The sequence below is a fragment of the Gopherus evgoodei genome, chromosome 10, assembly GCF_007399415.2.
Source record: "Gopherus evgoodei ecotype Sinaloan lineage chromosome 10, rGopEvg1_v1.p, whole genome shotgun sequence".
Lineage (NCBI taxonomy): Eukaryota > Metazoa > Chordata > Testudines > Testudinidae > Gopherus > Gopherus evgoodei.
Genome location: NC_044331.1, coordinates 34,735,715 through 34,751,594, shown reverse-complemented (window position 1 = coordinate 34,751,594; position 15,880 = coordinate 34,735,715). Strand labels below are relative to the sequence as shown.

At 40.0% G+C, this 15,880-nt stretch overlaps 1 protein-coding gene across 12 annotated transcripts in view; it reads left to right on the top strand.

Moving 5' to 3' along the window:
* Positions 1 to 15,880, top strand: part of HERC1 (HECT and RLD domain containing E3 ubiquitin protein ligase family member 1) — a 266,405-nt gene that overhangs the window by 91,424 nt on the left and 159,101 nt on the right. For all 12 annotated transcript variants that reach the window (XM_030576957.1, XM_030576953.1, XM_030576956.1 and 9 more), the window contains exons 18-22: positions 1,108 to 1,329; positions 3,647 to 3,820; positions 9,342 to 9,456; positions 9,551 to 9,671; positions 12,968 to 13,139. In XM_030576957.1, the coding sequence (XP_030432817.1) occupies positions 1,108 to 1,329; positions 3,647 to 3,820; positions 9,342 to 9,456; positions 9,551 to 9,671; positions 12,968 to 13,139 (804 nt within the window). The remainder of the gene's footprint in view (positions 1 to 1,107; positions 1,330 to 3,646; positions 3,821 to 9,341; positions 9,457 to 9,550; positions 9,672 to 12,967; positions 13,140 to 15,880) is intronic.

Genomic DNA, 15,880 nt, shown 5'->3' with positions numbered 1-15,880 from the left:
AAATTACCTGATCCTACGTGTCTCTAATTCTTTTTGACTTTAGTGAGACTTTCAGGTGCACAAGGAATGTAGGGTTAGTGTTAGAATACCCAGTCTGTAATGCATGAAAATGTTTTGCTTTTGTTGTTATTCCTCCTGTGCCTTTATATAGTATACTATTATAATTATTAATATTATTAATGCTTTCTGGTATGGAGTCTGATAAAATTAATTTTAATAGACAAGATTGCCCACTTACTTTTTTCTGAACAAATGCTCTCAGATATTTATGCTCCTTCCAAAATAGAAAATGGAGGGGAAAATGGCAGGGATTTTGGGAAGGGGAGTTGTTATAGTTATTTGCAAGCCGTTGAATAATTTCCTAATCAAATTATATATGACAATGTTTGCTGCTTTTTGGAGAAGTGCTATTTGCAACATGTGACACAGGTTTTACTAAAGCAATTTTTAAAATCATGAGTGAGTAGAATATGGGACAAAGTTGTTAAAAGCAGTGGAATTGTATTTTTTAATCAGTTCAACAGACAACTTTATGGAAAGAAATTCAGCCATGTATGAGTTGAAGATGATGATGACATATGGGTACAATATATTTTTTAAAATTGTCCCAAAACACTCAAAATGTCTTCACAATAAACACCCCAAACTGATTTACAGAGGAATATCTTTTGGACTGTGTTAAGGTGAATACAATAGCTAAGAGGCAAAAGGAGTTTTCTCATTACTTTGAAATTAATTACAAAATTGGAAGACCATTATGAAAGTAATCAATTACTAGCGGAACTAAAAAAGAGTTTTGTACCTGCTCTCACCAGAGCAGTGCATAAATGGAAAGATGATAGTAAAGCTGCAGTATTTTCAACCATCTTTTTTTATACATGGAAGGTTGGGGAAAAAGTAAGTAATGTGGACATATTCAAGGAGAATGATAAGATCTAAAATACTTATCTCCCAAAAAGTTACCTGAGTATCTACAGCAATATACATATGTTTTTCGGTAGGATTTGCCAAAGCAATATGTTCTGTCAGATTATTGAGTTTTGTACCAGTTTGTTTTTCAGAATAGAAAACCAAATCTATTTTGACTATTTATTTATAATGCTTTAGGTGGAACTGAACTAATTGATCCTGCTGGCGTGCCCTTACCACAGCCGGCCCAATCTTGGGTATGGCTTGTTGATCTAGAGAGAACGGTAGCTCTGCTTATTGGACGCTGTCTTGGTGGAATGCTTCAGGGATCCCACGTGTCCCCAGAGGAACAGGATACAGCCTATTGGTTGAAAACACCACTGTTCAGTGATGGAGTGGAAATGGACATTCCTCATTTAGGTAGTTTGCTAAAATGTTAAATGTAAATTTACTATATGTAGGTTTTTATAATTTTTCATTGCTGTTGTTTAACTTTGCCACATTTTCAAGCCTGGATATTGCCATCCTCACAGACTTTTGGAGATGATGGAAGAGCAGGCAGTAGGAGATCTAGATCTTTAATTCCAGCCTTCATGAACTTACGTATGCAAATTTTTTAGCTGTCTTGAAGTGTCTCCCAGTGACTTTAGCAATATTAGGAATCCCTGTATAGGTGATGCCATTTTAAGTAGAGTGTCAGTTACACTTGGTCTAAGCAGGATTAGGAAACACTGTACTTAAAACGGTGGCAGAGCATCTACGTTAGGGCACCCACTATTATAGCAATTGATGGAATCGTCTTAACAATAATGAGAAACTTTTGAAAAATATCCCTAGAATAGAGAGAGCTATAAAAGCGTGTTTCTTTCCAAGCCAATTTATGCTTTTGGCCTCTGGACTGAGATTGACAATAGGGTGGTCTTGGCTATGAGAAGTAAGTCTCATCCTGTGGATTCCTAGGAGTGGATGGAAAGGAAGAAGAAAAGAAGAAAATTTGCAAATAGCTACCGTTTTTGTATTCTAAAATATTGGCCTAACTTTTCCATCAGTTAAGCTCTGTAAATTTATTCCTTTGTTGTAGTATATTAAATTGTGTATACAGTTTGTAAGATTTGGTGTAATGTGTAATCTTTATATTTCTTTCTTATAAGAAATAATGTATCTTTGTTAGGTTTTGCTATACCTCCCTCCCCCTTCCCCCTTTAAGGAGATTCTAGCTAAATGAGCATAAATGTTGTTTCACCAAAACATATATGGTAAATCTTTGGGTTCAGTTCTGAAATGTCTAATCAGGTTTAGGAAGATCTGTGCTGTATGGTTTGCCATTTGAAATCTCTGATTTATTTATATTTTAATATGAAAAAGTAAGAAATTGGATGTTTGTAAGTAAATATAAACTTTAGCATATCATAGAATCTTAGGACTGGAAGCGACCTCGAGAGGTCATCTAGTCCAGACCCCTGCACTCGTGGCAGGACTGAATATTATCTAGACCATCCCTGACAGGTGTTCGTCTAACCTGCTCTTAAAAATCTCGAGTGATGGAAATTCCATAACCTCCCTAGGCAGTTTATTCCAGTGCTTAATCAGTGTAGGAGCTTTATGTTTATAAACAGAAAAATCAACTATTTCAGACTTTCTAAGGGAAAAAAAGAACAAGCTTTCTTTTTTCACTGAGTTGTATCATTTCAACTTGGATGTACTATTTCCCATTTCCGTTTGCATTAAACATTCATATTTACGGTCAAAAAGGATTGTCTTCCTTGTACATAATTTGTGAAAGGAAAGTACAGTAAAAGCTGTGTTATTTGGCACTCTACAAACCAGAAAGCTCTATAAACCAGCATTTCTGATCTTAATTGAAAGTCCAGTTTATAGTCCACTTGGCACAGGGCCAGCAGGCTCCCCACCTGGTTCTTTGTGGCTCCCTGGAAGCAGTGACTTATCCCTGGAGGCATGGCTAGGGCAGTTCTGTGTGCTGCCACCGCCCCAAGTGCTGGCTGCACAGTTCCTGTTGGTTGAGAACTGTGTTCTGTGGGAGTGTGGCGCCTGCGGGCGGAGGCAGCACACAGAGCTGCCTAGCCATGCCTCCACCTAAGAGCAGCAGGGACATGTTGCCGCTTGCAGGGAGCTGCCTGAGGTGAGTGCTGCCTGGATGTGGCACCCCCTCCCACACCCAAGCCCTTGCTCTGAGTGCCCTCTTGCACCCAAACTGCCTTCCAGAGCCCGTGCCCCAGCCCTGGGCTCCGTCCCGCACCCGAATTAGCTCCCTCTTAGTTAACTGGAATTTTTGACTTACCGGTACCCCCCATTCCCCAACATGCTGGATAACTCAGTTTTTACTTTATTATAGTAAAATCTTTGAGCACCTATATGACTATACAGCAATAGTAGTAACACATGCAGAGCTAGTGTGGAGTTGCTGGGATGGCTGTCATTCTTCTTTCTGGATTTCCCTGTAAAATGTATGGAGGAGCAGGAGTCCTGATACTGAGCTATGACATTGAGTATGGGTGGTGGCCTCTGCACAGTGTGATCACTTGATAGTTGGGGGCAGGGAGATTCCCTATCCTGAGGAATAGAATGAGCAGGGGTGATAGGGTTTTTCCTTGTGGGATGATGGAGTGATCATTGGGATGTCCTTTTTCTACCCCTTCAATAGCGTGCAAAAAGTAGTAAATGTATGTGCTTATCAAAATCAACAGAATCTAAAACCTAAATATTTCCCTTACTTTAGACAAATGCATGAGTTCCCTGTTAGAAGTGGCCCTCTCTGGAAATGAGGAACAGAAGCCATTTGATTATAAGCTGCGACCTGAGATTGGTATCTTCGTTGATTTGGCCTTGGGTTGTACAAAAGAGCCAGCCCGTAGTCTCTGGCTCAGTATGCAAGACTATGCTGTTAGTAAAGGTAAGAAAATGAAAACAGAAGTAAGAGACTTCTACATATCGTGTAAACCTGGAAGATAATTTTATGTGCAGAATAATGACATTACAGTGTTCAGACTATTAACTCTGTTGCCAAGCTACTTGCTTGCTTCAGGTCATCCTCAGCCGGGCCTTGTGTACTCTGTGACAACAATCTCTAACTTCCATGGTATAAATTGTGTTACCATGTAATACCATTCAGTCCAGTCACTACACACTTACACAAACAGACACAGCTATGGCTCATATTTGGAAGTAACCATTGTTATAAAATTAATCTATTTTTTCTGGTAGAGCGGATCAATAAAATTTTGATTTTTTTTTTATTAAAGAAAAAACAAGAACAAATACTCCACAAGTGTTTCCCACAAAATATGTACCCTTCTTTTGACGCTTTGTATTGCCTACGTTGCCAGCCTACATTTCTGGCAGCCTTTACTTAGTGTTTGCAAACTACACTCCATTTCTAGCTCCTGCCAACTAGCTCCATGGAATAGGACATTGAGTATGTGCTGTTATCGTGTAACACTTTCTTGTGAGGAAAGCTGGATAATAAGAAGCAATTGCAGGCAGAGGCTTACTAGGCAGGGGACAGAATAAAATATTGGGCATCTGTTTGCAGCAAAATGGAGAATTTGGTTGAAGGAATGCTGAATGTTGAATTCCATGGTGTCTTGGAAAACTAACGAATTCCTGAGCTGGGAAATCCATAGGGTTCTGAGAGGAATGGGTCACTTTGCACCCCTTAGAGCTATTCTTTCAGGTTGTCTGCAGAGTGCCATTAAAATTTTGCCCAGCCTGGCCTGCTCTTTTCCGTCTTCTGCGCACTCTCTCTCTCTCTTTCTCTCCCCCCCCCCCCCCCCGCAGGGGCAGAAGCTTGGTCCTGCCAGCTTCCCTGCTTCTTCCTGTAGTGTGCTGGGTTCCTGCCCCTCCTCTGCCTCTCCATCGCTCCCTCCCTGCTGGCCAATCAGCTGATGGCCCTTGTGAGGGAGCGGGTTGGGAAGGAGCAGAGTTGTGCTCGCTGCTTCTGACGGAGGCAGAGAAGAATTAGGGCAGGGCCTTGGGGAAGGGTGGTGGTGGAATAGGGGCATATGCCCTCCAGCCCCCGCTCTGACCCTCCTTCACACACACCCCAGACCTCTGCCCTGAGCCCCGCAGCCTCGCACCCCCCCCAGGCCCCTGCCCTGAGCCCTGTAACGCCCTCATACACACCCAGCCCTCTGCTTGACTCCTTCACACCCCCCCCCCCACGACCCCAGCCCTGACTCTGGCACCCCCACACATACTCAGCCCCCCCCCCCGCCCTGACACCTGTACCCCCCTCATGGGCCCCCAGCCCTCTGCCCTCACTCTTGCACCCCCCACATACTCAGCCCCTGCACCCCCTGTGTACCCCCCAACATCCTGATTCTCCTCTGCCCTCACTCTTGCACCCCCACATCCCCACCCCCACCCTGAGCATCAAATGGGAGCTCCTGCACACACACCCCACATTCCCACCTGCACCCCTCGCACCAAATGGGAGCTGCCCAGGTAAGTGCCCCACACCCAAACCTCCTGTCCCAACCCTGAACCCCCTCCCCCATTCTAGCTCCTGGCCAGACCCTTCACCCCCAGCCCTGTGCTCAGTCCACTCCCACCCTCAGTTCAGTGCAGAGAGAGGAAGAGAATGGGCCAGAACCAGGGAGAAGGTAGGTACCCACTGTATGTGGGCAGGGCTGGGACCCCGGGCAGGGCTGGGACCCCAGACAGGCAATGGGCTGAGCGGGTCTGGCAGCCGGGATCCCGGCTGGCAGGAGCTGGCAGATGGAAACCCTGAGCGGCAGTGGGCTGAGCTGCTCAGCCCACTGCCGATCTGGAGTCCTGGCCACCAGCCCTGCACAGTCCGCTGCCGGTCTAGGGTTCTGGCTGCCAGACCCTTGGTGAACAGAAGCCCAGACCAGCAGCGGGCTGAGCGGGCCAGCGGCATAAGATCAACATTTTAATTTAATTTTTAAATGAAGCTTCTTAAACATTTTGAAAACCTTGTTTATTTTACAACCCAACAATAGTTTAGTTCCATAATATATAGACTTATAGAGAGAGACCTTCTAAAAAACATTAAAATGTATTAGCAGCACACAAAGCCTTAAATTAAAGTGAATAAATGAAGACTCGGCACACCACTTCTGAAAGGTTGTCAATCTCTGATATATAATATCATGAATAGGGCCCTACCAAATTCACGGTCCATTTTGATTAATTTCACAACTAGGGAGTTTTAAAATTAGTCAATTTCACATTTTCAGATTGTTTACATCTGAAATTTCACGGTGTTGTAACTGTGAGGGTCCCAATCTAAAAGGTTGTTTGGGAGGAGGTCGCAAGGCTATGTTGCTGGGTTGTGAGATTGCTACCCTTCTGCCCTTCTGTTGGCTGGGGCACTGTCTTCAGAGCTGGGCAGCCAGTGAGGAAGGCTGTTGGCTGGGCACCCAGATCTAAAGCCAGCACCACCACAGGCAGTAGCCCAAATGTGAGGTCACAGGGTATAGCGGGGTGGGTTACCATAGGTCCGGAGTGGGTTTTCCCGGCAATCTCCCATTCCAGTGGGGGGCTGACAGCTGGAGCTACAGCCTTCCTGGGCAGGGGGCAGGGGGGAGGGACAGCTAGAGCTGCAGAGTTTCCTGCAGCCGGGGAAGATCCTGGAGGTGGGTCTGACCTGGAGCAGGCCCTGCAGGGGAAGAGGAAGTTTCAATCCCTGGCAGGGACTCGCAGCTGGAGCCTTGTGCAGGGTAGGAACCCCCTGGCTGGGCTCCAGATTTCATGGGGAAAATCATATTTCACGATCCGTGATGCGTTTTTCATTGCTGTGAATTTGATAGGGCCCTAATCGTGAAATAGGTTGCTGTTTATATTTAAAGTAGTTTCCAAATATACATGTGAACATTTCTTTTTGTAGATTAGTTTTACTTTTAATATTGAAAGTATGGCTGCATAAATATTTGCAATGGAATTGGAAAAGTATAAAACGTGGTTTATACATTTTTTGGTTCTGTGGCACTGATCCACTTCCGTGAAAAATACATTAGATTTTGTGGGGTTTGCTTGATAGTAGGGTTGTTTTGTAGCAAAAACGGACTATTTTCTTCATCGTCCTCTTTTTCAAGTGAGAAATGAATTTTTAAAATTATGAATTGTTACTGTTTGATGTGAAAATGGGCATTAATAAAAATGTTGCAAAAAGTTTGATTTTTGGACCTCAAGATGACTTGCAACAATACTGAAGTTTTTCAGGGATGGGAATTTCACTCAAAACACATTAACAAGATCTGTGCAATTCTCAATAAGGCCCTAATTCAGGAAAGCTGCCCTAATAAGGACAGTAATTAAGTACATGAGGTTGATGAGGCTGAAGCACATGCTTAAATTTCAAGCCTTTATTTAATTGCTATCTTGAATAGAATTGAATTTAAGCACATGCTTAAGTGACTTCCTGAATCAGGGCCTGAAGCATTTAAAAAGGGCAAGATCATGGCTTGGTGTACATACACCTGCATGGCCTTCCTGGACCTTGGGTTTGGGTGTGTAGACATAAGTAAGCCCACTAACTCTCCTGAGCAGGAATGGAGGACATAGGTGCAGCCTTGCCCCTTCTCTCCAGACACACTAGCCCAGGATACATGTGTCAGGGCTAGCAACAGATTACTCTCCATTTCCCCTTGTTTCTCCATCTTTTCTTTTCCAAGAGCAAGTGGGAAGTAACAGGCAAGGAATTGTGATTGGCTGGGTCATGATTTCTTCTCTGTACTGCACCTGGGATGACACAGGTACATCCCACTACCTTTTTGCAGGGCAGTTTATAAATGCATAGTCTAGACCTAGAGATTTTAGAAACATGTACCACTGTAAAGTAGCTGCATTTAGGGTAATAGCTGGTTTTGCAATGATTTTAATAGTAGAATTTTTAATCTACATACTAGCAGTTTTTTACTGCGTTTGAAATTGCTGTATCTTCACGAGTCTGTTTTAAAAGGACCATTATTTTTCCAGTCAGATTTTGAAAAACACCTACAGAGTTTGAAAAATTCAGATATGAAGAGAGGAAGAATACTTAAAAAAATAAATACTGGTCTCTTTTAGATTGTCGCAACTGTAACCAAGCTGGGTGATTTCAAAAATGCAGCAGAAAGGCTCATAAGACAGCTCAGGAGTTACTGTCTGTTGTCAATTTTAGTCATTTGGGACTTCAGAGCAAGCTGTCACTCTGCTATGAGTATTTAGTAACTTTTGTATTATTCAGGATCCTGTTGTGTTTCAATATTATAAACTTTATATATCTAAATATCTATAGATATAGGATGGAAAATCTTGTTGTTTTCATTGCCCTTTCCTGGGCATATGGATATGAGTGACAGTTAATTTCATTGCAGTTGAGTGATCTAAAATGAATGTCTTTGAAACCTTGTTTGCTAGTCAGAATCTCCTTTTATTCAAGCTTTGATCAATGCAATTTAGTATCTCTGTAGCAGACACATTTTGTGCACTGATAAATTTGAAGATAAGACTAGTGTCCTTAAGCACGGACTCGTCCTAATTTAGACTTGGATTATTCTGATCAGCTTCTGTATTTGTAATTTTCAGGTCAAATAAGCAATTTACATAATTTCAATTTTTAGATAAACAGGATGGGCGAGGTCATATCTTTTATTGAACCAACTTTTGTTTGTGAAACTAACCAGCTTTCAAGCTGCACAGAACTCTTTTTTTTAGGTCTGGGAAAGGTACTCAGAATATCACACTAAATACAGGGTGGAACAGATCATTTAGCATAAGTAATTAACATACATTCTGAGAGAGACAAGGAGGGTGAAGTAATATATTTTATTGAACCAGCTTCTGCTGGTCAATGAGACAAGCTTTCAAGCTTACAGAGAGCTCTGAAGAAGACTTTAACACCTCTCCACTTCCCCTTGGAGAAGAGCTCTATGTAGCTTGAAAGCTTGTCTCTTTCAACAAAAGAAGTTGGTCCAATCAAAGATATCTTTCTAATATCCTGGGACCAACACGGCTACAACAGCACTGCAAACAGTCTTTAGATAAGTTATCCAGAAGTAAAACTGCATCTTCATAGTGTTCTAATAGAAAATTTTAAGTCAAGAATAACGAAAAGTGTATGGCTGGAAAGCTCCTTTGAAGCATATTTCAAGTCTATCAACATTTGTTTCAATTAGTTCTTAACACCTCATTTAAGCAAATGATGCTATAATTATTAACATGATTTATTTAAAATTTCATTGGTGTTTCTAAGGATTTTGTTTTAATCCACCTCTTGCTTGTTGCATTATGTGTTTTGTTAATCACTACTGTTAGTTTATTTCATGAACATTAAATCCATTTATAAATTGGCATAAATTTTAGCGCGAAGAAGATTTTAAGTAACTTCATAACTATTGCTGTTTTAAAATATAGTCAGAATTAGTTTTTGGAAATCCCAGTACATTTTAATGGTTCATTTTTATTTTCAGATTGGGACAGTGCAACCTTAAGTAACGAGTCACTCTTGGATACTGTGTCTAGATTTGTTCTTTCAGCTCTTTTGAAACACACAAATTTACTTAGTCAAGCTTGTGGTGAGAGCAGGCAAGTAACTTGAAACTATGTTTAAATCTTTACATACTCTTTTTTTTTTTTTTTTAAATGAAAGGTATGATTTTTCTATTACGGCTTTTTGTAGATATCAGCCTGGCAAAGCCCTGGCAGAAGTATACCGCTGTGTGTATAAAGTTCGGAGTCGCTTGCTTGCTTGCAAAAACATGGAACTTATTCAAACTAGGTCATCCTCAAGAGACAGATGGGTAAGAATGAAAAATATCTGCTTGATTATAGGATTTTGCTGCATATCGTGAGAAAATATTTATTAATGAAATATTGTATATACTCTATGTATAATCACTTTCCAGTCGTTTCTTCATTCACTCAGCTAGAAATTTTGCACTTCATTAAAATTACTTTAAGTTTTTAAAGCATGTTTTCAAATTAAAATGTGGAATATACACCTCTACCCCAATATAACACGACCTGATATAACACAAAATTGGATATAATGTGGTAAAGCAGTGATCTGGGGTGGGGAGGGGGCAGAGGGCTGGGCACTCCAGTGGATCAAAGCAAGTTCAGTATAACGCGGTTTCACCTATAATGTGCTAAGATTTTTTTATATCGAGGTAGAGGTGTATATATACATTTTTAGTAGCCCTCAGTTTCAGTAAGTTGTTGTTCATTATTTATTTAGTACCCATTATTTGAATAAGGTGCCTTACAAAGCCCTTAGCTTAGATAGGACACAGTCTAACTTTGACAAGTTCAGTGCAAGCAATTAAAGGTTGAGGCCCAAGGAATGAAAGCAGACAGAATACTAGTTGTTTAGCAAATGGAGGCTATTTTGGAAAAAAGGATTTAAAATAAGATCTGAAGGCAGAGGAGAAGATGCATAGGAAAAGAAAATGTGCAAAAAAATCCTGCAGAATCAAGAGTGGGAGAAATGGATTTGGAGGAATCAATGGCAGAGATGTAGGCAAGGGCAGAAGCTCTAAAATGAAACAAAGAAAGTTGGGTTGTTTATTATATCCTTATTGGTTCTTTTATTTTACTACTGAAGAACAAAGCCTGTTCAACCAATTAATGTTGAAGCCTTTGCTGTTAATGAGTTTTAAGCAGTAGGACACTTCAGAATATGCACAGTTTTTGGTAAATCAGATTTTGGACACTTATTACCTTTTGGCAAATTCAGGTTCAGAATGTATCTGGTCTGAATGTTCTTTCACATTGCATAAAATCAGTAAGTTTGATTTTTTTCTTTAATAAGAAAAATAAATGAAGCTCTTTTAAAATGCAATATAGTTGTAGCCATGTTGGTCCCCACCTTGTCACTTTTAAAAGGCAGGCATTGTATGCTTTTATGTGTTGTGTAGCTGTGGCATGTGCTTCAGGAGTGTTCTCAAATCATCAGGTATTTGTAGTAACTTATCCACCTGATAGTAAGTAGCAACTGTGAGTTGGAGAGAAAGGGATATGTACACCATGTTATAGCCTCCAACCCATAGATTAGTACATTTTAAGGACAGAAGGGACCATTATGATCAAATAGTCTGACCTCTTGGGATAACACAGGCCACAGAACCTCACCTAGTAATTTCTGCATAAAGCTCATAACTTCTGTTTGAGCTTTAGTGTTCGTTTTAGAAAGATATTCAGTCTTGATATAAAGACTTCAGGGGATGGAGAATCCACCGCATCCCTACATAAGTTGTTCCTGTGGTTAATTACTCTCAATTTACACCTTACTTCTAGTCTGAATTTGTTTAGCTTCAGCTGTGAACAGTTGGATCTCTTTATGTCTTTTTCTGCTGGATTACAGAGCTGTCTAGTATCAGAAATCCCTTCCCCCTGTAGGTACTTGTAAAGTAGGATCAAGATACTCTTAATTTTCTCTTGGGTAAACTAAATAGAATTTCTTAAGTCTCTCACTATAAGACATATTTTCCAGGTCTTGAATCATTTCTGTAACTCTGTTCTGAACCCTTTCCAATTTTTTAACATCCTTTTTCAATTGTGGACACCAGAACTGGATGCAGTACTCCAGTAATGGTCTCACTAATGGGATTTAGAGAGATAATACCATCTCTCTGCTCCTACGTGATATTTTCCTGTTTATGCATCCGAAGATCCTGTTTGCTCTTTTAGCTGTAGCACCACACTGCGAGCTCCGGTTCAGTTGGTTATCTACCATAACCACTAAATCCTTTTCTGTATTGCTGCATTCCAAGATACTGTCGTACTGTTTAAACTTTTTAAATATTGGTCCAACATTAGCTTTTTCCTAGTCCTCTAGAACTTCTCCAGTGTTCCAAGATTTGTTAAAAATCAACATTAATTGTTCAGAGAGCTCCTTGTCAATATTTTTGGAATCTTTGGTGCAGATTATCTGGTCCTGCTGATTTTAAAAATGATTTTTAATAGCTGCTATTTAAAATCCTCCCTAGTTGCTGATGGGCTTGAAAGTATTTCCTTATCACTGAAAGATGTGATTATTTCATTCTACTTCTTTCCATATACAGAATAGAAGTATTTATTGAATACTTAGTTTTACCGCCCTTATTTATACCGTTGTTAGGGATTTTGTTTGCTCCTGAAACATTTAAAGAATTCCTCATTGTCCTTAACTCTACTAGCCATTGATTTTTCACTGATGCCTTTAGTTTCATTTATCAATTGTTTGTTTGTGAACTGGTAATTTGTACTCATTGCTCTCTGTTTTCTATTTATATTTTAATTGCTAATTTTACTTCCCTTTTTAACCAGGGTGTTTTTTAAATTAAAGAAGTCACCTTATGTGATTTCAGAACTGTAGATGTTTTGGGACATCTAAAAAAAACGCAGTTTTTTCTTTCATTCAGTTTTGTTGATGATTGTTTTCAGCTTTGGGAAACTGGCCCTTTTAAAGTGCAAAGTACATAAGAAATACTAGTCAAGGCTATGGTTATCATTATCTCCCTGCTATAGTCTTTCATATCCTAAAATTGCTGCATTTCATGTGTGTGAGATAAATTAACATCTGATCTTGCAGTTCTATGTGTGTTTAACTTCCTAAAAGTGAATGGAAGTTTTGTCTGTGTAAGAACTGCAAATTCAGCTCTGTGAATGTGAAAATAAAATCAGTATTTATTGGATGTAATTTTAAACCAACTCAAATATTGGCCATAGAATAAAACCTTATGAGGATCATATGCTATTTAAAGTGAGAGAACTCTTCCCAATAACGGCATGTTGATGCTATGGTGTTGAAATTTCAAAGTCTGACTCTTGAGCCGAAAAACAAATACCTCATTGTACTACTACATATATACAAAAGAGCTGAGTAACAGTTTCTATAGGAAGCATCACTTTCAGTTTCCTAACTTGTATGTTTTTAAAGTCTTTGCCATAATATGGCATTATAGTAGTTTTCTGCATTTGATGTTTGTCCAACTCAATATACTAATTAATGCCTTTTCTTAGGAAAAAAACTTTTGTGTTTAATATTTTTTCAACATTCCATTTTTTCATTTGGTGAGAAGTGATTTCACCATGTAATTTAAACAACTTTGTCTAGATGTCAGAAAACCAGGAATCTGCAGATATTGATCCTCAAGAGCATTCTTTTACTCGGACCATTGATGAAGAAGCTGAAATGGAGGAGCAGGCAGAGAGAGACAGAGAAGAGGGGCATCCAGAACAAGAAGATGAAGAGGAGGAAAGAGAGCATGAAGTCATGACAGCTGGAAGTAAGTTGACATTAAATGTAGGAATTCAATTTCATGGTTTCTAGAAAGGACTGTACATTTGTTTAACAAAGGACAAATGAAAAATTAATCTAGAGGTTTTTACTTCAGACATCCAGAATGTGACTGAGTTTATTTTGTAAAATTTTAGTGTATTCGTTGGGTCAAAATATAAGAAATATTCTGCACTTTTTAATAAGTGTGTGTGTATATAGTATACTTTCTATATGTATATGTATGTAGTAACAGACTGATTTTAAATATCTCTTCTTCTAAAGTTTGGAATAAAATTTATTGTTGCTAACGTTGAATTGGTTTGGAATTTACTAATGCTGTTGAAAGCCTGCTTAATCAGACCTTTGTAATCACTACTAATGTATGTTTTTCAGTACACTCCATATTTGCACCACCACCTGTAAACTTCATGAACTGTCTAGATAATTGTTGATATTTAAATATGGCTTGCAAAGAAAATTGCCAAAATTCCTTCAACTTTGGTAGTTTTTGCTGAATTGGGTCTTGTGCCCAGGCTAAAAAGGATATTCAGCCTGTTAATTAAAATATTGTATTTTTTCCTCCTTTGATGAAGCCACATCTAACCTTATTAGAACCATAGAATACCAGGGTTGGAAGGGACCTCAGGGGGTCATCTAGTCTAACCCCCTGCTCAAAGCAGGACTAATCCCCAGACTGATTTTTGCCCCAGATCCCTAAATGGCCCCCTCAAGGATTGAACTCATAACCATGGATTTTGCAGGCCAATGCTCAAACCACTGAGCTATCCCTCCCCCCCGGAATAGTCAGGTGGCCAGTTTCCATATCAACGTGACATTCCCAATATGCTCTATGCTAGTGACTTATTCCCCTCTCCTCAGAGAGGAGCCTGCCAGGGCTCCCCTGACCAAGGGGTAAGGAGAACCTGCATAGCAAACGGCTTCATTTCTGTTCCAGGACTTAATTTTGCTTGAAGGGGGTGGTCTTGGATAAGACTGTTTTCTAGTTTCTGTTGATTTGTAAGGACTGAGAGGCCTGCCAAACATTTGGTAGAAGATTCTTCTCAGTGACCCGAAGCTAACAAAAGTCTAGGCTTGTTTTCCTAGAAACAGGCTGGAGCTATAAAGAGATCCCCAGATCCATAGATCCACCAACAGGGTCTTCCAGTTTGCACTGTAGAGGGATATAGAACTAGACTGGGCCCAAGATTTCCCTTAGAAGAACCTACTTGTTTTTGTTTTGCTCCCACAGCACAGGTAGACAGACTAGGATTCTTCTTGGTTTTAAAATAAAAAAGCCCTGTAATTCCTAGACTTCCCATTAAAAGAACCTTCAAAACACGGAGTTTGGACTATGAAAAGGACCAAGCTTATGGAGGAAAGTGAGACCACAGAGTAGTATTTCCTCTCTGGAGACAAGTCTGAGATTTTGGTCTCAATCCACACAGCTCTAGAGATGTGATTAGGAAAGAATGTGAATAGCCAGTTTATCCCAGATGGTTAGGAGAGATGTTCTGAAAATATTACCAGGTGAAGTAATTCAAATCCTGCTATCTATCTACCTAAATTTCTTTCTTCTGTGGTAAAGGAGCCACAGTCCCTTCTGAAAGGGAGGGGAGGAAGTGGATTCATGTCTTCTGAGGAATTTTGAAGCCTCTTCAACAGCCTTGACAGCTTCATGTCATACCCAAAAAATATTAGCATGGACTGATGTACTCCTGAAGATCAGGAAATGTTATAGTCAGGTGGTCTGTGTCTCTCTACGATAATTCCAGTAGCTGTTTTTGTTTCCGATTTTTTGCCAGAGCTCTGGGTTTCATCTCTCTTACTCAGACACTGTTGTCTTCAATCCTGGAGTGGTGTTATTCAGGCAAAATCTCTACTACTAGCCTCTAAATATTTGGGAGAAAGATTGTTTGAGAACACCGTAGCAAAGCGACCTCTGAGGAGGCAAGTCCAAAAAGAAATTGGCATCTGCCAAATGATGCTGGAACTGGAAATAGAGATATGACTGAAGGGAAAGCCACTTCTCTAGAGGGAAATGAACAGATCAAAAATCAAATGACCTTGAGAAGATTTTACAGGCTACCCCACTGCCAATATCAGTTCTTCTGCATGACTGCATATCCCCCAGGTGCATACTGCTACGCAAATCCCATTGGTTGGTCTGTGGACCTAGATTTGATTGAAAATTGGAAAGTTTATCTTCCTACTGAAAATTTCTTTCCTCCAAGAATTCAAGTACACAGATGTTGACCAACCAGCACTTGTTTTGGTTAGACTGCAATTTGGTGTGCATTGGAATTTGTGGTGTTTTGGATATTTTGAGTGGGATGCATGCTCTGCAGTAAGTTTCACCAGTTTATTGTAAGAATTAGAAATATTTAGTTGGAAGCATTTTCTCTAATTGTCATGCTCTTCTAAGGGACATGGCTAACCCTGCACTGCCACTGATGGACAGTGTTATAGCCAGAAGCAGGCATGCTTAAAAAGCCAGTTATTACTCTTACTTAGTAGCATTTGTTCCTTATTTCCTGAGCCTAACTTTAATCCCATGCCATCTTTATACAGTACCATATAAACAGATTTCTCTAGGAGGTTTCAGCGGTTTGTTTATCATAAGCACAATGCATCCAAGGAATAGCATTCTGCCAGCGCCTGCTCTGATCATTGTTATATGGGATGTGTTTTCACCTTAAAAAATAAAATGTGAGTTTTTAAATGGCAGTGTACAAGCTTTCCTGTTTATAC